Source organism: Erinaceus europaeus, unplaced genomic scaffold (assembly GCF_950295315.1).
Source record: "Erinaceus europaeus unplaced genomic scaffold, mEriEur2.1 scaffold_637, whole genome shotgun sequence".
Taxonomy (NCBI): domain Eukaryota; kingdom Metazoa; phylum Chordata; class Mammalia; order Eulipotyphla; family Erinaceidae; genus Erinaceus; species Erinaceus europaeus.
Genome location: NW_026647651.1, coordinates 44767 through 71148, shown reverse-complemented (window position 1 = coordinate 71148; position 26382 = coordinate 44767). Strand labels below are relative to the sequence as shown.

The 26382-nt window shown below is 66.4% G+C and overlaps 1 protein-coding gene across 3 annotated transcripts; it reads left to right on the top strand.

The window, feature by feature from the left end:
• Positions 1-2008: 2008 nt before the first annotated feature.
• ARHGEF7 (Rho guanine nucleotide exchange factor 7) lies at positions 2009-25060 on the top strand. 3 transcript variants are annotated; one of them, XM_060184207.1, is made up of 22 exons: positions 2009-2149; positions 3033-3117; positions 3644-3774; positions 4421-4622; positions 6220-6308; positions 7212-7306; positions 7391-7489; positions 7854-7976; positions 9105-9243; positions 9594-9653; positions 10791-10937; positions 11519-11605; positions 14150-14228; positions 14315-14463; positions 17001-17225; positions 18243-18336; positions 19560-19649; positions 21173-21349; positions 23730-23829; positions 24328-24382; positions 24529-24773; positions 24804-25060. In XM_060184207.1, the coding sequence occupies exons 1-21, from the start codon at positions 2117-2119 to the stop codon at positions 24649-24651; spliced, it is 2382 nt and encodes a 793-aa protein (XP_060040190.1). In that variant the 5' UTR covers positions 2009-2116; the 3' UTR covers positions 24652-24773; positions 24804-25060. The 3 variants fall into 3 exon arrangements, with proteins under 3 accessions (XP_060040190.1, XP_016050638.2, XP_060040191.1); XM_016195152.2 differs by having other exon boundaries at positions 2011-2149; positions 7379-7489; XM_060184208.1 differs by lacking the exon at positions 21173-21349 and having other exon boundaries at positions 2018-2149; positions 7379-7489.
• Positions 25061-26382: the final 1322 nt, after the last annotated feature.

Here is a 26382-nt window from a genome sequence, read left to right as displayed (position 1 = left end):
TGCTGGGACACCCTCTGCCTGTCCTGTCCCCCCCCCAGTCCTGCTGGGACACCCTCTGCCTGTCCTGTCCCCCCCCAGTCCTGCTGGGACACCCTCTGCCTGTCCTGTCCCCCCCCAGTCCTGCTGGGACACCCTCTGCCTGTCCTGTCCCCCCCCCCAGTCCTGCTGGGACACCCTCTGCCTGTCCTGTCCCCCCCCCAGTCCTGCTGGGACACCCTCTGCCTGTCCTGTCCCCCCCCCCAGTACTCCTGGGACACCCTCTGCCTGTCCCGTCCCCCCCAGTCCTTCTGGGATACCCTCTGCCTGTCCCGTCCCCCCCAGTCCTGCTGGGACACCCTCTGCCTGTCCTGTCCCCCCCCCAGTCCTGCTGGGACACCCTCTGCCTGTCCTGTCCCCCCCCAGTCCTGCTGGGACACCCTCTGCCTGTCCTGTCCCCCCCCAGTCCTGCTGGGACACCCTCTGCCTGTCCTGTCCCCCCCCCCAGTCCTGCTGGGACACCCTCTGCCTGTCCTGTCCCCCCCCCAGTCCTGCTGGGACACCCTCTGCCTGTCCTGTCCCCCCCCCAGTACTCCTGGGACACCCTCTGCCTGTCCCGTCCCCCCCAGTCCTGCTGGGATACCCTCTGCCTGTCCAGTCCACCCCAGTCCTGCTGGGACTCCCTCTGCCTGAGCTGTCCCCCCCAGTCCTGCTGGGACACCCTCTGCCTGTCCTGTCCCCCCCCAGTCCTGCTGGGACAACCTCTGCCTGTCCTGTCCCCCCCCCAGTCCTGCTGGGACACCCTCTGCCTGTCCTGTCCCCCCCCAGTCCTGCTGGGACACCCTCTGCCTGTCCCGTCCCCCCCCAGTACTCCTGGGACACCGTCTGCCTGTCCTGTCTCCCCCCAGTCCTGCTGGGATACCCTCTGCCTGTCCAGTCCCCCCCCAGTCCTGCTGGGACTCCCTCTGCCTGTCCTGTCCCCCCCAGTCCTGCTGGGACACCCTCTGCCTGTCCTGTCCCCCCCCAGTACTCCTGGGACACCCTCTGCCTGTCCCGTCCCCCCCAGTCCTGCTGGGACACCCTCTGCCTGTCCTGTCTCCCCCCCCAGTACTCCTGGGACACTCTCTGCCTGTCCTGTCTCCCCCCAGTCCTGCTGGGATACCCTCTGCCTGTCCAGTCCCCCCCCAGTCCTGCTGGGATACCCTCTGCCTGTCCAGTCCCCCCCCAGTCCTGCTGGGACTCCCTCTGCCTGTCCCGTCACACCCCAGTCCTGCTGGGACAGCCTCTGCCTGTCCTGTCTGGGGGCACCGCTCTGTGGGGCCGGGGAGGGTGATGTCTACACCACATCCAGGCCTGGTGACAGGGTCCCTTGGAGGGGGACCTGGGGTGCTGGTGCTGGTGCTGGGTGCTGTGTGGGTGCAGGACGTAGTGCTGCTCCCAGGGTTCGCGCCTGTGGGTGGTGCAGCGAGGAGCTCGCAGAGAGGGTGCTGGGGTGCGAGCCTGCAGGGATGGGTGCCGGCTGGCGGGCCTGTGAGGGGCGTCACCGCGGGTCCTGGCTGTGGCCCTGGCGGAGGCAGAGCACCAGGGACCCTTCCTCCCGCCTCCCGGCCTGGCCTTTGTTAGCACTCTGCACATGCGGGCCAGTGTGAGAATGCACATGAGAACACGCGTGTGCGTGGCGTGTGTGTACGTGTGAACGTGCGTGTGCGGGGCGGCCGAGTGCTGTGCCGGTCCCGGGCTTGGGCCTGGGCGCAGGGGAGGTTCTGTTTCTCTGGTCACATGTCTGGAGGAGACGGGTCCTGGTTCGGGGGGACACTGGCCTCTCTCCCGCGTGGACCTGGGGACGCGGTGGCGGGGCTTGGCCTGCCCGCCTGACCAGACGGGCCTGGGGGTGTCCGTCCCCGGGGACCCTGTTTGTGCGGAAGTGCCCGTCTCTTGGGCTCCCGGTGGCCTCTGCCGGGGTTCCTGCTCCAGGAAGCCAGCTGTGTCCCTCCGTCCTCATTGTGTCGTTTCCTGCGGCCGTGCGGTCGGCCTGGTCACTTCAGTCCCCACGTCGCCTGCAGCGCTGGCGGGAGGGCCCAGCCACCTTCCCGGTGTCCGAGGCGGGAGGCTTCCCCTTCGGCGTCCGAGACGTGTCCAGATGGGCTCCCGCCGCCTCCGCAGCGCCATGAAGGTCTGGGGGACCCGGGTGCCCCTCGGTGGGGGGAGGTCTGCGGCCGCAGGCAGGGTGAGGCGGGCGCAGGCAGCTGACCCCAGCCGGGGTGCCGGGCTTCCTGCGTCGGACCGTCTCGGAAGGGAGGGCTGTGCCGTGGCCGTCTCCCCGCGGCCTGGGCCCGGGCGGTGTGGGACTCACCGGCCGAGATGGCGGAGGGGCGGCGAGCGTCAGGAAGAAGAGTCCGGAAGGGGTGGCAGGGAGGCCGCAGAGGCCCGGCCAGCCGCATGGGGACCTGACCTCCCTGCCCCGGGCTCTGCTGCCCAGGAGGCCGGTTTACTTTGCCCAGGACCCCACTGTCCCGTGGGAGGGTGGGCGAGGGCTGGTCGGGTAAGCGGACACATCGCGGGGCTCCCCGCCTGAGCAGGGCCGCTTCACGGCTCTCCATCCCGTCCCCGTCCCCCTCCTCCTTCCTCCGCTCTGTCTGTCTGTCTGTGTGCTGCGAGGGAGGTGCTAAGGGGCTGAGCACAGGGGCTGAGCACACCTGCCCCAGGCACAGGCCCCACCCGCCGGGAGCTTCCTGAGCCGGGAAGCTGGGCTGCAGGTGTCTGTCTCTCTTCCTCAGTCTCCCCTCCTCTCTCCGCTTTCCTCTGTCGTGTCCAGTAAAATAGAAGAAGGAGAAAGCGAAAAGTGGCTCCAGAAGCACTGGGTTTGCAGCGCCAGCCCTGGGGGCAGAGCGAGCGGGAGACCGGCAGCCCTACTCCGCCCGGTGCGGCTGCAGCTCGAACCCAGGCCCGCGGGTGGGGGGTGACGGGCTCGGCCCCGCAGCCTGCCCCCGCTCCGTTCCGCTGCACACGGAAGGAAGGAAGGAACCCTGAGCCGCCGCCCCGCTTCTGTCTTCCAGACCTTTGACGCCAATGACTTGTACCAGGGGCAGAACTTCAGCAAGGTCCTCAGTTCCCTGGTGACGCTCAACAAGGTCACGGCAGGTGAGCCCCTCCTGGCAGAGGGCAGCGCCAGGCGGCCTCCGTGGGCTCCCACACAGCGAGGCCCGGCCCCTTTGCCGCCGCCACAGCCTGGCACTGGGCCCGGGGTGCAGGGGCGACACCCGCACGCGGGCACCACCCGAGGCCCCGGTGTGATGGGACTCCCGTGCCACAGCCCGGGCCGCCCGGTGAGCTGCCTGTGCGCGGGGGGTCGTGAGCCAGGGGCCACCCCTCCTGGCCGTCACTCTCGAGGGGGCGGGCGGTGACACGGCCACGGGGGGGGGGGGGGGGGCCGGGACGGCCCAGCAGCAGCAGAGACGGTTCCCTCCGCACAGGGACGGACGCGTCCTTGGAGGACACGGGGTCCGCTTTGTCTGCATGTGAATGCCGCTCTGTGTGGGGCTCCCCGTCCCCCAGACGTGGGCTGGGCAGCGACTCTGTCTGCGGGAGGGCGAGTGTGGGCTACTGAGTGCTGAGCCCCGTCCCCCCATCCCCCTGTCCCCCCGTCCCCGTCTCCCCCGTCCCCCAGACATCGGGCTGGGCAGTGACTCCGTGTGCGCCCGGCCCGCCTCACACCGCATCAAGTCCTTCGACTCCCTGGGTTCCCAGCCCGCACACAGTCGGACTTCAAAGCCGTTCCAGGGCCAGTACCGCAGCCTGGTGAGTGGGGCGGGCGCGGTCGCGGTCGCGGGGCTGGTGTCCCCTCAGCGAGGGCCGTGCCGGGCTTCTGCACCTCTGGCCCACCTGGCGGCTTCGGGCGGGTGACGGGCGGGTGAGCAGGGGTGAGGCGGGCGCGGGTGAGCGTGAGCGTGCGTGTAGGGAGAGCAGCTGGTGCGCGGAGGAGGGGCTGGTGCAGAGTGGGTGACGTGTGGTGTCGCAGGGCTGGTGCAGAGTGGGTGACGTGTGGTGTCGCAGGGCTGGTGCAGAGTGGGTGACGTGTGGTGTCGCGGGTGGCGCTCAGGGTGACGTGGTGTCACGGGTGGCAGGTCTCGGCCACTGTGGACCTGTGGGCAGCACCTGCGGCTGGAGACAGACTCGCTCCCGACCGTGGTGCCCCTGGCGACCCCTGTGCTGCTGGCGTGTGGCACCTGCCCCTCCGGTGTGCCCATGTCCCCGGCGGGCGGGCGGGCACAGTGACGACAGGACCTGCTCCTGTCCCCAGGCCCCGCCCGCCCCACTCCTGCAGGAGGTTCTAGACCGGCCTCCCAGGGTGGGGTCCAGGCAGCGGCGGCCACAGTGGGGCGCAGTCCACCCGGCCGGGGTGCAGGACTGGGGTGGCCCCTCACTGCCCGTCCCTGCCCCCCAGGACATGACGGACAGCAGCAGCAGCCAGCTCATCGTGAGGGCCAAGTTCAGCTTCCAGCAGACCAACGAGGACGAGCTGTCCTTCTCCAAGGGGGACGTGATCCACGTGACCCGCGTGGAGGAGGGCGGCTGGTGGGAGGGCACGCTCGGCGGCAGGACCGGCTGGTTTCCCAGCAACTATGTGCGCGAGGTCAAGCCCAGCGGTGAGTGGGCACCGGGACTGGGGAGGCGGGGACGCCTGCTGCCTGCTTCTCTCTACCTCTGAAGTCGCATCTGGCTCGCGGACAGGGCCTGTGTGACCAGTGGTCAGTACTGCCCCACATGGAACCAGAGAGATGCCAACACTCCAGGACCTGGTGACAGACAGGCACAGAGCTGGTGGCAGACACAGCTGGTGACAGCTGGAGAAAGACAGACAGACATGGAGACAGACAGACACATAGCCGGTGGCAGACAGACACAGAGCTGGAGACAGACACAGAGCTGGAGACAGACAGACACAGAGCTGGAGACAGACAGACACAGAGCTGGAGACAGACAGACACAGAGCTGGAGACAGATAGACACAGAGCTGGAGACAGACAGACACAGAGCTGGAGACAGATAGACACAGAGCTGGAGACAGACAGACACAGAGCTGGAGACAGACAGACACAGAGCTGGAGACAGACAGACACAGAGCTGGAGACATACAGACACAGAGCTGGTGACAGACAGACACAGAGCTGGTGACAGACAGACACAGAGCTGGAGACAGACACAGAGCTGGAGACATACAGACACAGAGCTGGAGACATACAGACACAGAGCTGGAGACAGACAGACACAGAGCTGGAGACAGGCAGACACAGAGCTGGAGACAGACAGACACAGAGCTGGAGACAGGCAGACACAGAGCTGGAGACATACAGACACAGAGCTGGAGACAGACAGACAGACACAGAGCTGGAGACATACAGACACAGAGCTGGAGACAGACACAGAGCTGGAGACATACAGACACAGAGCTGGAGACAGACAGACAGACACAGAGCTGGAGACAGACAGACACAGAGCTGGAGACAGACAGACAGACACAGAGCTGGAGACAGACAGACACAGAGCTGGAGACAGACAGACACAGAGCTGGAGACAGACAGACACAGAGCTGGAGACAGAGAGACACAGAGCTGGAGACAGACAGACACAGCTGGAGACAGAGACACAGAGCTGGAGACAGACAGACACAGAGCTGGAGACAGACAGACACAGAGCTGGAGACAGAGACACAGAGCTGGGACAGACAGACACAGCTGGAGACAGACACAGAGCTGGAGACAGACACAGAGCTAGTGACAGACAGACACAGAGCTGGAGACAGACACAGAGGTGGAGACAGACAGACACAGAGCTAGTGACAGACAGACACAGAGCTGGAGACAGACAGACACAGAGCTGGAGACAGACACAGAGCTGGAGACAGACAGACACAGCTGGAGACAGACCGACACAGCTGGAGCAGACAGACACAGAGCTGGAGACAGACACAGAGCTGGTGACAGACAGACACACAGCTGGAGACAGACCGACACACAGCTGGAGACAGAGAGACACAGAGCTGGGACAGACAGACACAGAGCTGGTGACAGACAGACACACAGCTGGATACAGACAGACACAGCTGGAGACAGACCGACACAGCTGGAGCAGACAGACACAACTCTCGCTGGGTGGGCCTCTCTCCGCTTGGCTGTGGGCTCCCCAGACCTGCGTGCCTGGCCCCCTCTGCAGCCCCTCGTCTCACGGGACGTCTCCTTTCAGAAAAGCCAGTGTCGCCCAAGTCGGGGGCCTTGAAGAGCCCTCCCAAGGGGTTTGACACGAGCGCCATTAACAAGAGCTACTACAACGTGGTGAGTTGCCATGTGCCCCTGCCCGGGCGGCCTCGGCGGGGGTTCACAGATCCTGTGGCGGCCGGAGCGGGTGGGCGTGCTGGGCACCCACTCTGGCCCCTGCTGAGCGGCCCTTGGGTGCGGGAGACCCTTCTTTCCGGAAGCTTCTCCCTAGAAGCCATCACCTCCTGTCCTTTCCCCAGAGCCCCATGGGTCTCTGTCCCCACGTCCAGCCTGTCGCCACTCGTGCCACAGCGTGCCGCGGGGGGCGCTGGGCGAGGCGGCAACGGTGTGAACGGGCCAGCTCCGGCTTGTGGGGGGCGGCAGAGAGACCCTGCGGGGCAGCCCGGCGACGCCCGCGGACTGCTGACCGCGTCACCTGCTGTGGTGTCCGGCTGCCGTTCCGGAAGAGAGCCCCTCCTGGCCGGGCCTCGGAAGCCATCCAGCCTCGGCCAGGAGCCCCAGGGGCTCCTAACCCGTTTCTCCCTCTTTGAAGAACGTCTCTGGCGAGACGGGGAGTGGAGGGGGGGAAGGTCAGCAGCCCTGCTCCTCTGCTTGGGAAGCTTCCTCCCTGCAGGTGGCGAGCAGGGCCTTGAACCCGGGTCCGTGCCCATCGTGACACGTGCCCTCTACCAGGTGCACCGGGGCTCAGCCCGATGGGGCTCTGTGTGTGGAGCGTGACCCACGCTCGGTCGCTCGCTCGGTCCCGGGCTCCAGCTCGGGGGCGGGTGGCCGGCTGACGGCGGGGGGCTGCTCCGTCAGTGCCGCCCACAGTGGGCAGCGTGTCCGGCGTGGGCGCTCGGCACTAGTCCCTGGAAGGTCCGCACCCCCCACCCGGGCGTGAGGCCCCCCCGCTGGGTCTTATGCGAGGGTGCGTGGGACCCTCGGGTGGGCTCACCTCACTCCTGCCGCCCATCACCGCAGGTGCTTCAGAACATTCTGGAAACTGAGAGCGAGTACTGCAAGGAGCTGCAGACCCTGCTCTCCGCCTACCTGCGGCCCCTGCAGACTGGCGAGAGGTGCGTCTCCGCGGCCAGGCCCTGGGCCGGGGTGGGGGGCGAGGCAGGCGGGCACTCAGGCCTCTCCCGCAGCTCCTCCCACAGCAGGCTGAGCCCCGCTGACGCCTCCTGCCTGGCGGGGAACCTGGAGGAAGTCAGCGCTTTCCAGCAGCTGCTGGTGCAGGCCCTGGAGGAGTGCGCCAAGTGAGTGCCCGCGGGGCTGGCGGGGGGCTGGCGGGGCGGCGGGCGCAGCCCTCCCTCCCTCCCTCCCTGGCCGGCACCCCGGGCACCCTTGCAGCGGGGTGCTGGGTGCGGAGAGCTGTGCTGGGTGCCCTGTGTCGCAGCACAGTCTGGGTGGGGTGTTGTGGTTCTCCCTGCGGGGAACGGTACACACGGGTGGGGGCGCTGTTCGCCATGTGCTGTGCTGTCCTGACCGGAATCAGGGCCTCCCCATCTGAGTCTGGCCCCTGGCCCCTGCGTCCACGGAGATGGTCCCTGGTCCTCTCTCAGACCATCACCCCCCGAGCTGCCCCGTCCCCAGCCCCTCTGAGCCGCGCCGTCCCTGCAGGCTGCCGGAAGCCCAGCAGCGCGTGGGAGGCTGCTTTCTCAACATGATGCCGCAGATGAAGACCCTGTACGTCGCCTACTGTGCCAACCACCCGTCGGCCGTCAGCGTGCTCACGGAGCACAGGTGTGCCCGTCCTCCCGCCAGGCGGCGCTCCCCCTCCGCCCCAGCTTTGTGTGCAGACAGGAAAGGGGCGGCCCGCAGCGCGGCTCTGCCGTGTGGCGCTGGGGCTTCCACCCGGGGTCCCGGGCGTGCCTGGGTGTGCGCCGACCCTGTGGGCCGAGGGGGGCCTGCTGCTCTGGGAGCCCCCGATGCCCCCGACCACCTGTCCGTACATGACGGCCCCCGGGCCAAGGGCCTCGTGGGGTCGGAGCTGGGGACAGCCACCTGGTTCTGTGGATTCCCCGTCTCGGCTCTGTGTCTGCCGGATCCCCAACCTCTCTGCTGTCTCTGCCTGACTCATGTCTCTGCTGTCTCTCTGTCTCTGCTGTCTCTGTCTCTGCCTGACTCATGTCTCTGCTGTCTCTCTGTCTCTGCTGTCTCTGTCTCTGCCTGACTCATGTCTCTGCTGTCTCTCTGTCTCTGCTTGACTCATGTCTCTGCTGTCTCTGTCTCTGCCTGACTCATGTCTCTGACTCTGCCTGACTCATGTCTCTGCTGTCTCTCTGTCTCTGCCTGACTCATGTCTCTGCTGTCTCACTGTCTCTGTCTCTGCTGGACTCATTATGTCTCTGTTCTATCTCTGTCTCTGCCGGACCCCAACGTCTCTGCTGTCTCTGCCTGACTCATGTCTCTGATGTCTCACTCTGCCCTGACCACCCCCTCTTGTCTCTGCCCTGACCCCCTCCGTCTCTGCCCTGACCCCCCTCTGTCTCTGCCCTGACCCCCCCGTCTCTGCCCTGACCCCTCTGTCTCTGCCCTGACCCCCCTCTGTCTCTGCCCTGACCCCCCCGTCTCTGCCCTGACCCCTCCGTCTCTGCCCTGACCCCCTCTGTCTCTGCCCTGACCCCCCCGTCTCTGCCCTGACCCCTCTGTCTCTGCCCTGACCCCCCTCTGTCTCTGCCCTGACCCCCCGTCTCTGCCCTGACCCCCCTCTGTCTCTGCCCTGACCCCCCGTCTCTGCCCTGACCCCCCTCTGTCTCTGCCCTGACCCCCTCTGTCTCTGCCCTGACCCCTTCCGTCTCTGCCCTGACCCCTCTGTCTCTGCCCTGACCCCCCCTGTCTCTGCCCTGACGACGCCCCCCTCCCCCGCAGTGAGGAGCTGGGTGAGTTCATGGAGGGCAGAGGCGCCGGCAGCCCTGGGGTCCTGGTGCTGACCACTGGGCTCAGCAAGCCCTTCCTGCGCCTTGACAAGTACCCTGCGCTGCTCAAGGAGCTGGAGCGTCACATGGAGGTGGGTCTCCACCGCCTGGCACGTGTGTGCGTGTGCCTGTGCCCGCGTGTGCCTGTGTGTTCTGGGCGTTGGGCGTGGCCCGGCCGCCTGCAGCCCTGCTGGGTCTCGCTAGGGTGCAGCCGTGGTGTCTGAGTGTCTCCAGGACCTGGGCGTGGCGGCTTCACCTGCAGGCGGCTCCCACCGGGTGTGGGGTGCAGGCTCAGGTCGGGGTGCAAAAGGGTGTCTGAGCCCCCTGCCCCGCCGGCTGGCTCCTCCCGCGCCGGCCGGGCTCCCTCGGGACCGAGAGGAGCGGGACTCGTGGAATCCCGGGCGCGAGCCCGCGTGGTGCTGACGGCGGCTTCTCGCTGCAGGACTACCATCCCGACAGGCAGGACATCCAGAAGGCCATGGCCGCCTTCAAGACGCTGTCGGTGAGTGCGGACGGGCGGGCGGGCGGGCGGGCGGCAGTGCCCACCGACGGGGGGCACTGACAGAGGTGCTCAGGCCGTCCGGGCACCGGCCACAGAGCGGCGAGCGCCGGAGTTTATAGACGGCATCACCGGCTCTGTGCCCCCGTCTGCCAGTGGACGGCTCCCGCAGGGCCCCCGGCCCTGTCTCTCCTCGGCAGCCGTGAGGGGCTCCACAGGGGTTGGGGGATCGGGGACGCGCTGGCTCTGGGGTCCCTCTGCCTCGCTCTGCGTCTCTCTTTGAAATTTGTTATTGTCTTTATTTACTGGACAGAGACAGGCAGAAAGTGAGAGCAAAGGGGAGCCAGAGAGGGAGAGAGACAGAGGCGCACCTGCAGCGCTGCTGCACACCTGCGAAGCTTCTCCCTGCAGGTGGGGACCAGGGCTTGAATCCTGGGTCCTGGCGCACTGTAACGTGAGCGCTCAACCAGGTGCGCCGCCACCCGGACCCCCCTTTTATTTCTCTATTTCTTTCTCTTCTTTAATTTATTTTCCCTTTTGTTGCCCTTGTTGATTTTTATTGTTCTAGTAGTAGTAGTAGTTGTTGTTGTTGTTGGATAGGACAGAGAGAAATGAAGAGAGGAGGGCAAGACAGAGAGAGAGAGAGAGAGACAGACACCTGCAGACCTGCTTCACCGCCTAGGAAGCGACACCCCTGCAGGTGGGGAGCCGGGGGCCTGAACCAGGATCCTTACGCCGGTCCCTGCGCTTTGCACCATGTGCACTTAACCCTTTGCGCCACCGCCCGACTCCCTTCTCTCTCTGTTTCTTAAAAATTTTATTTATTTGATAGAGACAGAAACTGAGAAGGGAGGGGAAATAGAGGGAGAGACACAGAGGGGCAGCTCACCTGCTTCACCACCTGTGAAGCTTTGCCACCCCAGGTGGGGACCGGGGCCTTGAACCTGGGGCCCTGCACGGTGATGTGAGTGCCCGGCCGGGTGCGCCCCTCCCGTCCCCTGACCTCTCTGTGTCTCCGGGTGAGTGAGTGAGTGAGTGAAAAGCAGCCTGGACCCATCTGCCTCAGGAAGGGGGCCCCGGGGCCCAGAGGCGGCTGGGTCCACCTGCCCCCAGGCGGCCGTGTCCGTCCTTCCGTCCCAGGCGCAGTGCCAGGAGGTCCGCAAGAGGAAGGAGCTGGAGCTGCAGATCCTCACGGAGGCCATCCGCAGCTGGGAGGGCGATGACATCAAGAGCCTGGGTGCCGTCATCCACATGTCCCAAGTGCTCATCCAGTGTGGGGGCAGCGAGGTACCTGCCCGCCCAGGTCCTCACCGGCTGGAGAGAGGCCACGTCCGGCCACTGGTGGCGAATGCACTTGCTGTCAGGCTGGGGACCCAAGAATGGCGTCGCCTCCCTGCCCTCCCAGCACCCTCGGGGGCTCGGTCTCCCTGCCCTCCCAGCACCCTGGGGGCTCGGTCCTCAGCGCGCCCCTCAGCTGGTTTCCAGGGCCTGGCCGTCGGAGCTGCGGGACTGGTGCGGGCTGCTCCCGGGCGCCCCCCAGCAGGCTGTCTCTGACGGAGAGACACCCCTGCCGCTCAGGACCCCCAGCTTCCAGGATTAGCTTCCGGGTCACGGCCTCACCTTACGCAGTCAGGGCCCTGAGGCTCCTCCGAGCGGCCGAGCGGCTTCCCAGTGCGGGTGGAGGGAGGCGTGAGGCGGCTGGCCGGGCCGAGTCCCACCCCGTGGCTGCGGGGGTCTCCGTGTTAACGGTTCCCACGCCGCGCCTGTTCCGTGTAGCCAAGAGGTCGGGTGGAGAGACGTCCGGCGGGTCGTGCCCTCCGCTGTCACTGCTGTTCCTCCTCACGGCGGATCTGCTGCTTTTCCGGCAGGAGAAGAGCGAGCGCTATCTGCTGCTGTTCCCCAGCACCTTGCTGATGCTGTCCGCCAGCCCCACGATGAGCGGCTTCATCTACCAGGTGCCGGCCGCTCTCTTCCCGGGGTCTGGACTCCACCTCCGGCTCCTCTCGGAGCTCCGCTTCACATGTGGCGTGTGTGTGAGTGTGTGTGTGTTTGTGTCTGTGCCTGAGTGCTGGAGTGTGAGTGTGTGTGTGTGTCTGTGCCTGAGTGTGTGTGAGTGTGTGTGTGTGTGTGTGTGTGTGTGAGTGTGTGTGTGACTGAGCATGTGTGTCTGTGCCTGAGTGCTGGAGTGTGAGTGTGTGTGTGTGTGTCTGTGCCTGAGTGTGTGAGTGAGCGTGTGTGTGTGTGTGTCTGTGCCTGAGTGTGTGAGTGAGTGTGTGTGTGTGTGTCTGTGCCTGAGTGCTGGAGTGTGAGTGTGTGTGTGTGTGTCTGTGCCTGAGTGTGTGAGTGAGTGTGTGTGTGTGTGTCTGTGCCTGAGTGCTGGAGTGTGAGTGTGTGTGTGTGTGTCTGTGCCTGAGTGTGTGAGTGAGCGTGTGTGTGTGTGTGTCTGTGCCTGAGTGCTGGAGTGTGAGTGTGTGTGTGTGAGTGTGTGTGTGTGTCTGTGCCTGAGTGTGTGAGTGAGCGTGTATGTGTGTCTGTGCCTGAGTGCTGGAGTGTGAGTGTGTGTGTGTGAGTGTGTGTGTGAGTGTGAGTGTGTGTGTCTGTGCCTGAGTGTGTGAGTGAGCATGTGTGTTTGTGTCTGTGCCTGAGTGCTGGAGTGTGAGTGTGTGTGTGTGTCTGTGCCTGAGTGTGTGAGTGAGCATGTGTGTTTGTGTCTGTGCCTGAGTGCTGGAGTGTGTGTGTGTGTGTGTGTGTGTGTGTGTGTCTGTGCCGGAGTGTGTGAGTGAGCGTGTGTGTGTGTGTCTGTGCCTGAGTGCTGGAGTGTGAGTGTGAGTGTGTGTGAGTGTGTGTGTCTGTGCCTGAGTGTGTGAGTGAGCATGTGTGTTTGTGTCTGTGCCTGAGTGCTGGAGTGTGAGTGTGTGTGTGTGTGTGTCTGTGCCTGAGTGCTGGAGTGTGAGTGTGTGTGTGTGTGTGTCTGTGCCTGAGTGTGTGAGTGAGCATGTGTGTTTGTGTCTGTGCCTGAGTGCTGGAGTGTGAGTGTGTGTGTGTGTCTGTGCCTGAGTGTGTGAGTGAGCATGTGTGTTTGTGTCTGTGCCTGAGTGCTGGAGTGTGAGTGTGTGTGTGTGTCTGTGCCTGAGTGTGTGAGTGAGCATGTGTGTTTGTGTCTGTGCCTGAGTGCTGGAGTGTGAGTGTGTGTGTGGGTGTGTGTGTGAGTGAGCGTGTGTGTCTGTGCCTGAGTGCTGGAGTGTGTGAGTGTGTGTGTGTCTGTGTGTGTGTCTGTGCCTGAGTGTGTGAGTGAGTGTGTGTCTGAGTGCTGGAGTGTGTGTGTGTGTGCCTGAGTGTGTGTGTGTGTCTGTGCCTGTGCCTGAGTGCTGGAGTGTCTGTGAGTGTGTGTGTGTCTGTGTGTGTGTCTGTGCCTGAGTGTGTGAGTGAACGTGTGTGTCTGAGTGCCTGTGTGCTGGAGTGTGAGTGTGTGTGTGTGTCTCTGAGTGCTGGAGTGTGTGTGTGTGTGAGAGTGTTTGTTGTGTGTGTGAGTGTGAGTGTGTGTGTGTGTCTCTGAGTGCTGGAGTGTGTGTGTGTGTGTGTGAGAATGTTTGTTGCGTGTGTGAGTGTGAGTGTGTGTGTGTCTGAGTGCTGGAGTGTGTGTGTGTGAGAATGTTGCGTGTGTGAGTGTGTGTGTGTGTGTCTCTGAGTGCTGGAGTGTGTGTGTGTGAGAATGTTTGTTGCGTGTGTGAGTGTGAGTGTGTGTGTGTGTCTCTGAGTGCTGGAGTGTGTGTGAGAATGTTTGTTGTGTGTGTGAGTGTGAGTGTGTGTGTGTGTGTGTCTCTGAGTGCTGGAGTGTGTGTGTGTGAGAATGTTTGTTGCGTGTGTGAGTGTGAGTGTGTGTGTGTGTCTCTGAGTGCTGGAGTGTGTGTGTGTGTGTGTGAGAATGTTTGTTGTGTGTGTGAGTGTGAGTGTGTGTGTGTGTGTGTCTCTGAGTGCTGGAGTGTGTGTGTGTGAGAATGTTTGTTGCGTGTGTGAGTGTGAGTGTGTGTGTGTGTCTCTGAGTGCTGGAGTGTGTGTGTGTGTGTGTGAGAATGTTTGTTGTGTGTGTGAGTGTGAGTGTGTGTGTGCGCACCCAGCCCAGTAGTCAGTCCCCATGTCTGCAGACCAAAGGGGCAGGGCGGGGAGTGGCTCTGTGGGGTGAGCCCCATGACAGCCTGGCCGTGTGGCAGGTGTCAGGGTGGGGACAGTGGGGTGGCCTGACCGCTCGGCCCGAGGGGTGTGCGGGCACACGTGGCGGGGAGCAGCCCGCTTGCCTGGACGCGCTGTGGCCCGGGCTCCCTTGGCTCCGTGCCGTGCTGTTGTCCTGGCGTCCGTCTGTCTGCGCCGTGTTGTTCTGGCCCTTCTTTCCGGTTTGGCTCCCGGAGGCCGTGTGCCCCGTGCCCAGACCGCAGGCCCGGCCCCGGCGTGTGTGGCGTCTGGCGTCGGCCTGGGCCCCTTCCTCACTGGGTCTCTTCCAGGGCAAGTTGCCCACCACGGGGATGACGGTCACCAAGCTGGACGACAGCGAGAGCCACAGGAACGCCTTCGAGATCTCAGGTGGCGGCCCCGGCCGGGCGGGGCTGTGGGGGCCGGGGTGGGCCGAGGGCGGGGTGCCCACCTCCTTTCCCCGGTGCCGTCCTCAGGGAGCATGATCGAGCGCATCCTGGTGTCCTGCGGCAGCCAGCAGGACCTGCAGGAGTGGGTGGGCCACCTGCAGCGGCAGACCAAGGCCACGGCGCCCGCCAACCCCGCCAACCCCGCCGGCAAGCCCCACTCTGTCCCGTCGCACACCGTGAGGCCCCGTCTGCCCCGTCGGCCCCGGCTCCCTGGAGTCCCCTTCCCTGCCTGCCCCTCCCTGGGAGAGCGGCCTGGGGGTGTGAGTCTCCCCAGCACTTAGGTCCCAGAGGCATGTTCCTCGGACCAGAGAGAGGACCAGAGAGAGGACCAGAGAATCGGCTCTCGCTTCTCCCGGCCTGCACCGGCTGTGTGCACACCCAGGCGCTCTGGGCTCTTTGGCCCTCTGCCTCCTGTCTCACCGGATCCATCCTTCCCCGTGGAGACAGGGCCGCGGCTCCTGCAGCCGTCTCCGGGTCTCAGGGTCTGATCGCTGCTTTGCAGCCGAGTCCCGGTCACCGGCGGGCTGTCCCTCTGCCGGGCCCTCACAGCGAAGCGACCGCTCTCCCGAGAGCCGGCTCCCACGGCTTCTCTCCCCTGGCCCCATGGTCACTCCTGCGTTGGGGCCTGGTCTGCCCTGGCCTGGCCGTCCCTGCCCATAGCTGGCCCACGTCCTGCCCCTCAGGTCTCCACACCCATCCCACCTTCCCCATCCCTCCCTCCCTCCTGTGAGTGTTCCCTGAGGCCTGAACGCTGCCGTGAGGTCTCTCCCCATGTGTGGAGCACAGCTGCACTTCACTGGGGACAGTCGGGAGAGGGGGCGGCGTGCCCCTATGGGCAGTCGGGACAGGGCGGTGTGTCCCTGTGGGCAGTAAGGGGACAGGGCTGCGTGTCCCTGTGGGCAGTGAGGGGACAGGGCTGCGTGTCCCTGTGGGCAGTGAGGGGACAGGGCAGCGTGTACCTGTGGGCAGTGAGGGGACAGGGCTGTGTGTGCCTGTGGGCAATAAGGGGACAGAGCTGTGTGTGCCTGTGGGCAGTAAGGGGACAGAGCTGTGTGTGCCTGTGGGCAGTGAGGGGACAGGGCTGTGTGTGTCTCTGTGGGCAGTAAGGGGACAGGGCTGTGTGTGCCTGTGGTCAGTAAGGGGACAGGGCTGCGTGTGTCCCTGTGGGCAGTAAGGGGACAGGGCTGCGTGTCCCTGTGGGCAGTAAGGGGACAGGGCTGCGTGTGTGTCTGTGGGCAGTGAGGGGACAGGGCTGTGTGTGCCTGTGGGCAGTAAGGGGACAGGGCTGTGTGTGCCTGTGGGCAGTAAGGGGGACAGGGCTGTGTGTCCCTGTGGGCAGTAAGGGGACAGTGCTGTGTGTGTCTCTGTGGGCAGTGAGGGGACAGGGCTGTGTGTCTCTGTGGGCAGTAAGGGGACAGGGCTCTGTGTCTCTGGGCAGTAAGGGGACAGGGCTGTATGTGCCTGTAGGCAGTAAGGGGACAGGGCTGTGTGTGTGTCTCTGTGGGCAGTAAGGGGACAGAGCTGTGTGTGCCTGTGGGCAGTAAGGGGACAGGGCTGTGTGTCCCTGTGGGCAGTGAGGGGACAGGGCTGTGTGTGTCTCTGTGGGCAGTAAGGGGACAGGGCTGTGTGTGTCTCTGTGGGCAGTGAGGGGACAGGGCTGTGTGTCCCTGTGGGCAGTAAGGGGACAGGGCTGTGTGTGTCTCTGTGGGCAGTGAGGGGACAGGGCTGTGTGTCCCTGTGGGCAGTGAGGGGACAGAGCTGTGTGTGTCTCTGTGGGCAGTAAGGGGACAGGGCTGTGTGTCTCTGTGGGCAGTGAGGGGACAGGGCTGTGTGTCTCTGTGGGCAGTGAGGGGACAGGGCTGCGTGTCCCTGTGGGCAGTGAGGGGACAGAGCTGTGTTTGTCTCTGTGGGCAGTAAGGGGACAGGGCTGTGTGTCTCTGGGCAGTGAGGGGACAGGGCTGTGTGTCTGTGGGCAGTGAGGGGACAGGGCTCTGTGTCTCTGGGCAGTAAGGAGACAGGGCTGTATGTGCCTGTAGGCAGTAAGGGGACAGGGCTGTGTGTGTGTCTCTGTGGGCAGTAAGGGGACAGAGCTGTGTGTGCCTGTGGGCAGTAAGGGGACAGGGCTGTGTGTGCCTGTGGGCAGTAAGGGGACAGGGCTGTGTGTCCCTGTGGGCAGTAAGGGGACAGTGCTGTGTGTGTCTCTGTGGGCAGTGAGGGGACAGGGCTGTGTGTCCCTGTGGGCAGTGAGGGGACAGAGCTGTGTGTGTCTCTGTGGGCAGAAAGGGGACAGGGCTGTGTGTGTCTGTGGGCAGTGAGGGGACAGGGCTGTGTGTCTCTGTGGGCAGTGAGGGGACAGGGCTGCGTGTCCCTGTGGGCCGTGAGGGACAGGGCTGTGTGTCTCTGTGGGCAGGAGTTGAGTGCCGGCTGTACCGTGCAGCCACAGTGACAGGGACACTGGCCCTGACCTCTTACCATTGGCGCATGGTAGCTCACCCGTGGACAGTGTGGCTGTCTTTGGGCAGGCCTCCCAGCCTGCGTGGCCCGTGAACCCAGCTGCTCTCCACTGCAGTCTGAGGGCCGGGTGGGGTGGTGAGTGGCGCTGAGAGCCACGCATGGGAGGCTGTTTGCCAGCCTCTCCCGCAGACATGGGGTCCTCTGGCCTGGGCCCTGGCTGCACCCTCTGACAGCGCTTTCTGTTTCTCTTCCCGGACAGCTGCCCTCCCACCCCGTCACCCCGTCCAGCAAGCACGCAGACAGCAAGCCGGTGCCCCTGGCACCTACCTACCACACGCTGCCCCACCCCTCCCACCACGGCACCCCCCACACCACCATCAGCTGGGGGCCTCTGGAGCCCCCGAAGACCCCCAAACCTTGGAGCCTGAGCTGCCTGCGGCCCGCCCCACCCCTGCGGCCCTCTGCGGCCCTCTGCTACAAGGAGGTGGGACTTGGGAACATCTGCATCCGGGCAGGGGGCAGGGGGCGTCTGCTCCAAGGAAGTTATGGTGGGGGGGGGCAGGGGCGTCTGTCTGCTCCAAGGAAGTTATGGTGGGGGGGGGGCAGGGGCGTCTGTCTGCTCCAAGGAAGTTATGGTGGGGGGGAGCAGGGGCGTCTGTCTGCTCCAAGGAAGTTATGGTGGGGGGGCCAGGGGCGTCTGTCTGCTCCAAGGAAGTTAGGCTGGGGGGGGATAGGGGGCGTCTGTCTGCCCCAAGGAAGTTAGGCTGGGGGGGGCAGGGGTCGTCTGTCTGCCTCAGAGAGGTGAGGCCGGGGGCTGCAGGGCTGGAGGTGGAAGGGTTGCCCCCTGGCATCTGTCTGTGGCCCCGGCACCGAGAGGCCCGGCCCTGGTCTCCTCACCCCTCCTGAGCTGCTGCCCTGGGCCCCCGGCCCTGCCAGCCTCGCAGTGTGGCCTCCACGCTCTGTCTGAGAGGTGCGGGCGCAGCCACGTAGCCACACCCTGCTCGGGGCCTTGGGTGTCACCTCTCGTGAGGGAGACGCAGCAGACGCCGCAGACCTTCTAGAACCTTCTGTGCCCCTGCTCACAAGCAGTCTGCATGGTGTCTCAGCCTGCAGAGATCTTGTGGAGAGACATCTCTCTACCTCTGTGTCTGGAGACATGAGGCGACCTGCCTTGGGGGGGCCAGTTGGGGGCCAGGACACAGCAGGAATGGCGGCCCTGGGCGTGGGACCAGGGTTCGAGACTGACTCGGCCGGCGTGATGCCTGTGACTGTCCCCGGCCCCCCCTGCACTGGGTGGTTGCAGCCTGGTGGCGTCTCCCAGAGGCCCTGCCCCATGACCCTCCCTGCCTGAAGCGGACGCCCTAGGGCACAGGCTTCCCCCCTGCCCAGCCCGGCCCGTGGCTCTGGCACTGAGACACAGCTGCCCGGGCCTCTCCCGCCCCTCCCCTGTACCCGGCCAGGGCACAGCCTCAGCTGCCCACCCCACCCCACCCCACCCCAGGACCTCAGCAAGAGCCCAAAGACCATGAAGAAGCTGCTGCCCAAACGCAAGCCCGAGCGGAAGCCTTCTGACGAGGAGTTCGCACTGAGGAAGAGTGAGTGTCGGCGCCATGCACAAAGGCCCGGGTTTGAGACCCGGCTCTCTGCACGTAGGGGCCACTTCTCAAGCGGTGAAGCAGGGCTGCGGGTCTCCCTGCTCTCTCAGTTTCTCTCTGTCCTGTCAATAAAATGAAGAGACGCCTCCGGGACCAGTGGGTTCGCAGTGCTGGCCCTTAGCCCCAGTGACAGCCCTGGAGGCAAAAAGAGGAGGAAGAAGTGGGAGTGGCAGCCTGGGGCTCACAGCCCGGCCTGGCCGCCGTCTCCCCAGGTGGAGGCCAAGCAGGTGCGGCAGAGTCCCAGAAGCCCCGGTGCCACTCGTAGGGAGGCTGAGTGCCCGCAGCCCGGGATCTGGTTCACCCTTGTCCGGAGGTCACGCCGGCTGGCCACGGCCACCTTGTCGGGCTTTGCGGGCACCTTGTCGGGCTCGGCTCCCCTCTCGCGGGGTGCGGTCTCGGCCGGAGTGGCGGTTCACAGGTCCCGGCCTCGCGCCCTGTCGCAGTCACTGCCTGCCCCGGGGTCTTGGTCACACGGTCACTCTCCGTCCTGTCTCTGGTCACCCTCGCGGGCTGGAGGGAGGGATTGGGGGCTTTGCAGAGGGGGCTCGGCTGGCTGAGGGGCCCCCGGCCCCTGGGCAGACGCCACTGAGGCTAAGCGGCCTCCCAGTGGCCGGGACTGTCCTCGCCAGCTCCTCTGGGCACAGCCCGTGGCTCAGCCTCCCGGAGGCAGCTTCTGACCCTGAGGAGCGGCCATCTCCGCCCCACAGATAAAAACACTGTCTAGGGAGTCGGGCGGGAGCGCAGTGGGTTAAGCGCACGTGGTGCAAAGCGCAAGGACCAGCGTAAGGATCCCGGTTTGAGCCCCCGGCTCCCCACCTGCAGGGGAGTCGCTTCACAGGCGGTGAAGCAGGTCTGCAGGTGTCTGTCTTTCTCTCCCCTTCTCTGTCTTCCCCTCCTCTCTCCATTTCTCTCTGTCCTATCCAACAACGACAACATCAGTAACAACAATTACAACAGTAAAACAAGGGCAACAAAAGGGAGTAAATATTTTTAAAAAAACAAACGAACAACAATAAGCACTGTTTAGTTGAGATGCTTGTTTCCCAGGCAAGGAGCATAGCCAGGCCAGGAGGCACCTCTGTGTGGCGCCAGGCCCACAGCGGGGGGGCGGGGGGGGTTGTTGGTGAGGGGCTCCCAGGATGGTGACAGAGCCGTCCCCGTAGGCACCGCGGCACTGGAGGAAGATGCACAGATCCTGAAGGTCATCGAAGCCTATTGCACCAGCGCCAAGACGCGGCAGACCCTCAACTCCAGTGAGTGCGCCCCCCTGCGGGGGGGGGGGGAGGCGGGATGCTCGGCCAGGGGGTCCGGGGGTCATCAGACACTCGGGCAGGGGGCTTGGGCGGGAGCCGGGGGGCCATGCAGACTCTCAGGCAGGGGATTTGGGCAGGGGGCTGGGGGTCTGGGGGGCCATCAGACACTCGGGCAGGGGACTTGGGTGAAGGGCAGAGGACTTTTGTGGGGTGCTGGGGGTCTGGGGGCCCATGCAGACACTCGGGTAGGGGACTTGGGCAGGGGGCTGGGGGTCCGGGGGCCCAGCAGACACTCGGATAGGGGACTTGGGTGAAGGGCAGAGGACTTGGGTGGGGGTCTGGGGGGCCATCAGACACTCGGGTAGGGGACTTGGGTGAAGGGCAGAAGACTTGGGTGAAGGGCAGAGGACTTGGGTGGGGGTCGGGGGCCCATGCAGACACTCGGGCAGGGGACTTGGGTGAAGGGCAGAGGACTTGGGTGGGGGTCTGGGGGGCCATCAGACACTCGGGCAGGGGACTGGGCTTGAGGGGGTGGCAGCCTGGAGATGTCCCGTAGGGAAGCTAGCCGGCTGCAGCTGACCTGAGCTGGTCCGAGCAGGCGCGGGGGGGGGGGGGGGGGGGGCGGGGAGGCCCACACGGTGTCGGGAGTCTGTCAGCCGAGAGCCAGGCTGCCCCTCGCCCCTCCTGTGCTTGTTCCCAGAAGGCTTCTCCCAGGTGAAGCTTTTCTCCAGGTGGGCGGGGGAGGGTCTGTCTCCCAGAGCACATGAGGAGAGGCAGCGCCCTGGGCGTCTCACTGAGGCCCCTGAGCCTCCCGCCCGCCTTCCAGGGAAGGGGCCTTGCCCAGGTGCTCTGGTGAGCACGGCCACTCCCTCCCCTGCCCCGACGGCCCCCCACCCTCCTCGGCAGACTAGTGGGCGGGGCTCTCCAGCTGGGGCCCGCGGTGCCCCGAGCTGTGCCAGGGGCAAGGTGGCACTTGGTGCCAGGCCGGTCGGGTGGTTTTGTGTCGCCCTGGAGTTGTCTGGAATCGGAGGTTTTCGAGAGGCAGCCGGAGCTGTGCAGCTGTTGGACAGCGCGGTCTGAGGAGGGCAGGTCCCGGGCCGAGCGGCTGGCTTTGCCCCGCACACACGTGGCGACAGGGTTTGGGTAGGGCCGGAGCCGGCCGCGAGGCCAGTCGGGGTGACGCCCCGGGGCACGTCTGCCCGGGCGCCAAGGGGACTTCCTGCCGGGAGGGCCGAGCGGGCGGCCGCGGAAGGTAAGCACCCCGTCTCCCCGGGAGGGCGTCAGGGCCTCGAGGCGGTGTGTTGGCGGCGCGGGGCCGGGTCAGAGCCGGAGCGGGTCCACCCCCGCGACCGCAACCGCGACCGCGACCGACCGGCGGGAAGGACGGACGTCGCTGCTGCTTTCTAACACTGTTTTCTCTCTTCCTCCGCCCGTCTCCTTTGCGTGTGTCCTCCTGTCTCTGGTCGTGGCTCTCCTGTCCGCCCTCCTCCCCGCCCGTGCCCGCCCGTGCCCGCCCGTCTTAGCATGGCAAGGCACCGACCTGATGCACAATCACGTGCTGGCCGACGCCGACCAGCCCAGTGTAGACTCCCCGGGCCGCCGCAGCAGCCTGTCCCGGCTGGAGCCCTCAGACCTCTCGGAAGACTCTGACTGTGACAGTATTTGGACAGCCCATAGTTACAGGATGGGGTCCGCATCTCGTAAGAGCTGCTGCTCGTATATTTCTCACCAGAACTAACACCTGCTTCCCCACTGCTTGTGTGCGCAGCTCGCTGCTCTTAGGCGTCTCCTTGCTGTCCGTGTCTCTCTCTGTGACGCTCCTCCGCCTCTCGTCTGGGGCCGCGCTCCGGCCCGTGTCCGTCGGGGTGTGGCCGTGGGGCGCTGCGCCGTGGTGCCCGCGGGCGGCCGGGTGGCGGGGCGGGCTCCCCGGGGCCGGGAGGGGTCGGTGCTCTGACCTCGGCCGCCCCGCCAGCCGTTGTCCCTTTGAGACAGCCCTGCCCGCGCCGGGCCCTCCGTGGAGGTAGCTGCCTCCTCAGCCTTGTTCCGGGGAGCGGGACCACCGCCCGCAGAGCCCAGAGGTGCTGGGGGGGGCGGGGGGCATCCCCGACGCCGAGGGGCCGTTGGCCCTGTGGGCCGGACCCCAGGAGCCGTGCCCAGCACCCGCCGGCGGTCTCCACCCGCCAGACCCGCTTTCATATTCGTGGCGAGAACAGGGTGGGCGACCCTCGAGGGTGGCGCGGGCGGCGCTCTGCCCTCTGCACCGGGCACCACCAGCCCGCCGGGGACGCCTCCTTGCCCTCGGCCCGGCCCGCTCAAGCCCCTCTGGGTGTGTGTGGCCTCGGCCCGCCCCGCCCCGCCCCGTTGGCGGCCTGGCGGCAGGACGAAGACCCTTGGTGAGCAGGTAGGTCCTAGAGCTGCCCGCCGGGCCGCCCTCCCGCCCCGCCTTGCACCGTTGGCCCTGTCTGTGGACGCCCTCGACGGCGACGTGCTCGTTTTCTATAAAGACCACCTCTGTCGTGTACAGTTGAAATAAATTTCGCATTTGTTAGCCCCTGGCTTTCCATATTTGTTCGGGGCGGGCGGGCGGGCGGGGCGGGGTGGGCCGGTGGCACCCCACCATCGGCTCCGGCCAGGCCCCTCGGGCGGGGCAGGGATGTGCGTGCGGCAGGGCGGGAGGTGGCTCCGCACTGCTGCCGCCCGTCCCGTCCCATGGGCCTTTTGGCCTTGCTGCCCTCAGGCGCAGCCCGGGCAGCGGAGTGGGCGGGCATCCACCGCCAGGTCCGGCCGTCTGGCGGCGGCGAAGGCCCCTTGATGCCCGCCGGGCCCCAGGCCGTGCCCTCGGCAGAGCCACTCCGCCGCTCCTCTGCCGTAAAGGTGCTTTGCCGGGCCGCGCTCACCCCGGCGGAGAGGCAGGCCGGCCGGCCGGGGCTTTTGCTCCGGGTCTTGCTAGCCGCGTGCGCAGACCGGGCGAGCCCCAGGCTCCCCCACGGCCCCGAAAGTCTTCCCAGAAGCCGGAAGGGCACGTTCTCGGTGGCACCAGCGCCCGTGCCCATCGTGAACCTTGGCGGTAGGGACGCCCCGGGGTCTCCTGGCGGGTATAGTGTGCGCCCCCCCCCCCCCCGCCCCCACCCTGCCTGCTCCGCAGCTGCGGGCACCGACCCGCCTGCGGAGGTCCCGTGACCCTCCCCGGGCATTGGGCAGCCTGGGGGTGCAGCCCAGACAAGGACCCCGGCCCCAGAGCCACGCCCCTGAAGCTCTGGGCGGGCCGTCCAACGGGTTCTCCCCGCAGATGTGCACCTGGCGGAGTTGTTGCCGGCGTCTCTGGGCCGTGTTAACCTCCGTGAATATGCTGTTGGTGGAGAGACTGACAGGGAAGGGGGACAGAGAGAGACAGACACCTGCAGCCCTGCTCCCCGCTCATGAAGCTTCTCTCTGCAGGTGGGGGTGGGGGCTCGAACCCGGGTCGTCCCGCATCACTGCTGGTCCCTGAAATAGTCGTCTGAAAGCTGGTAGACGTCCGCTCCCGCGGGGCTGGGCCTCGGCCTGGGGGTGCTGCCGGGTGCCGGGTGCCGGGTGCCGGGTGCATGGGTTTATCGGGAGCTCAAGGCTCCCTTGCTCTGCGCAGGAGCACGGGAGGAAGTTGTCAGCATCTGCCCTGTTCTCGGCCGCTCATTCTTGGTTTTGTGACTGTCACTGCAAAGTCCCATGTTCGAATTGCGTTTTTAAGTCTCTTTTATTTAAAGCTCCCAGCATGCATGTACTGCCTAGTAGGATGGGTCTTAAATTCCTGAGTAGCGTGCTCCCGAATTTGGTTGATTTGGACATTCTGAAAAGGACAAAAGGAGCGAGTGCGCCTGTTCCAAAACCCAGAGTCTCAGCGCTCGCACTGGGCCGGCAGCCCCGCGGGGCGCAGGACCCGAAGCCCAGCAGACCGCCGGGCCGGGCCGGGCCGGGCCGGGGCACCTCTCGCGCCCAGTGCCCGGAATTTAACATTGCCGTCAGCCGCCGGTCGCCGTGTGCGGTGCGTGTGGGCCGGGCCGGGCCCCGACCTGACTCGCTGTCTGCTCTTGATGGCCGCAGGCTCCCGCAAAGAGGCCGCTCCCCAGGTGCTACTCCCCGAGGAGGAGAAGATCATCGTTGAGGAGACGCGGAGCAACGGGCAGACGGTCATCGAGGAGAAGTGAGTCCTGCCCCGGGCAGGGGGGCTGTGGGGAGTGGGGAGTGGGGACGGGGAGTGAGCCCTGCCCCGGGTGGGGGCTGTGGGGAGTGGGGACAGGGGACAGGGACAGGGAGTGAGCCCTGCCCCGGGTGGGGGCTGTGGGGAGTGGGGGACGGGGAGTGAGCCCTGCCCCGGGCGGGGGCTGTGGGGAGTGGGGAGTGGGGACGGGGAGTGAGCCCTGCCCCCGTGGGGGCTGTGGGGAGTGGGGACAGGGGACAGGGACGGGGAGTGAGCCCTGCCCCGGGCGGGGGCTGTGGGGAATGGGGAGTGGGGACCGGGAGTGAGCCCTGCCCCGGTGGGGGCTGTGGGGAGTGGGGACAGGGGACAGGGACGGGGAGTGAGCCCTGCCCCGGGCGGGGGGCTGTGGGGAGTGGGGGGCTTCATGGAGTGGGGTCTGGCGGGTGCTGGGGGCGGTGTGGCCCCTGCCCGGCCCGGCTCTGAGGTGCCTGTCGCTTGCAGGAGCCTGGTGGACACGGTGTACGCCCTCAGGGACGAGGTGCAGGAGCTGAGGCAGGTGCGTGATGGCCCAGGGCCTCCCCTCCCGTGGCTGCGCCCCCGGGACGGCCAGAGCTCTGGGCGGGTGAGACCCGGGCGAGCTGGGGAGCCGGCTGCCCGGTGACGCCCGTCCCTCTGTCTCTCTGTCCGTCTGTCCGCCCGCAGGACAACAAGAAGATGAAGCGCTCGCTGGAGGAGGAGCAGCGGGCCCGGCGGGAGCTGGAGCAGCTGGTGAGGAAAGTGCTGAAGGGCGCTAGCGACCCCGCCTGGGACGAGACCAACCTCTGAGGGGCGAGACCAACCTCACCTCGTTAAACGCTCTCGCCCCAGCCGAGCCGAGCCGTGAACATCCTTCCCCCAAGCGCCGGACTCCCCCCTCTCGCGCGGGCGGGGAGCCAGGTGTGGGTGACGTCTGCTGCCCCGCACCCCGGTCTCCGCAGAGGTCTCGCCTCTGGGGTCCCCTCACAGTGTCGCCGTCAGAGCCCCCCCACGACCCCTCGGATTCCGTGAGCAGAGCCACGTGTGGGGTCTCCACAGCCCGGCCCACCAGCAGGAGGCTCCGCCCGCCCGGCCCTCCGCCCTCCGCCCACCCGCCCTCTGCCCTCCGCCCACCCGCCCTCGGTGCAGCACGCACTGGGCACGGGCGAGAAAAGCAATAAAGCGTTTGTGTCCGCGCACCTGCGCAGCGGGCTCAGCACTTGGCCTCTGGGTCCCTGGCCTGGCGGGACGGGCTCCTTGGGCCCCGCTGCAGGGGTGAGGTTCCCGCCACCCCCCCCCACTCCATTCCTGGGGTGAGAAGTGTGTCCTCCTCCGGTCTCTCTGACGGCCCCTGACACATGCTCCCTGGGCCTCTGCTGGACGGGTGCCCGGGCCCACCCCTCAGCCACTCGTCCTGGGCTCCCCACTTGGGGGTGGAGGGCACCCCGCCGTGCCGGCTCACTGCCAGGAGCTTCTGTGGGGCCAGGACGGCGGCCCTTCTCCACCACACCCTACCTGTGCGCTCAGACCTGGGGTCTTAGCCCGGGGCTGTCCCTGCGGGCCGGCTGCTGGCACACGGTGTCACCCGCGTCACCGTCACCCGGCGGGAGGTGACACTCGGCCTTTGGGACCTGGAGTCTGGGGGCCCCAGGGCCGCAGCCGGGGTTGGGCCCATGGCCCCAGGGAGGGAGCGGCGGGTCAGCTGCCCGGGAGGTGCCCCCTCCACCCCGTCCTCAGCTGGGAGTCCCACACCTCCCTCTCCAGGGCTGGGTGGCCAGACCGAGGGGTGTTGCTCCGAGTCCTCGCAGAACAGAGCACAGCAGGGGTGTGGCTGCCCCAGGCTGGGGGGCGCGGAGTGAACTGTGAGGGTCCAGCCTGGAGCACCGCGGGTGCCCAGCTGTCCTCGTGCACATGCCGGGGGCCGGGGGATCCCTTGGAACAGCACCCCACAACGGTAGGCCCAGCCAGGACAGCCGCTGTGGCGAGGGAAACCCCAGAGTGGGGAGACCCGGCTCTGGGTGAGGCTGCTCAGAGGGCACCTCCGGCACCCCGCCGCCTAGAGCCCCCCAACACTGTGGGGCCCCTGGGGATGGGCGGCGGGTCAGGGACGGCGCTCCCGGGACCAGCCGTGGGATCCTCGTGGCCAGAGCCCGCCCTCCGTGTCGCCTCAGTACTGACACAGCAGTGCCTGCGGCTGGACGTAACACCGGACACCACCTCACCAGGCGCCACAGCTGGCCACGGCTCAGAGAGACCCGATTCAGCCCGGGCACCGCGTGCCACGCCCCTGGGTGCCGGGGCCAGCTCCGGGGCAGGGTGCGGCTCCTCCCTCTGCCTGTGGGACAGCCCTCCAGGTCACACGCTCACCCAGCCGCCAGCGCCAGGAGGGCACCTTCCAGCCGGGGCTCCGGGACAGGACAGCGGGGCCCTCCCCTCCCCTCACGGGACGGACGGGGGTACCAGCTCCCCTCCCGGCTCCTGTGGCTGCGCTGTCCCCGCACCCCGTCCCAGAGAGGACTCCGGCCCCGGCCTCGGCCAAGC

Bases quoted from the DNA above. Each gene is read 5' to 3' on its own strand.
- ARHGEF7 (XM_016195152.2), top strand. From the start codon at position 2,117: ATGGGCTCCCGCCGCCTCCGCAGCGCCATGAAG. The intron at 9,654-10,790 runs GTGAGTGCGGAC...CTTCCGTCCCAG, and splicing joins CCGCCTTCAAGACGCTGTCG to GCGCAGTGCCAGGAGGTCCG. The intron at 10,938-11,518 runs GTACCTGCCCGC...CTTTTCCGGCAG, and splicing joins TCCAGTGTGGGGGCAGCGAG to GAGAAGAGCGAGCGCTATCT.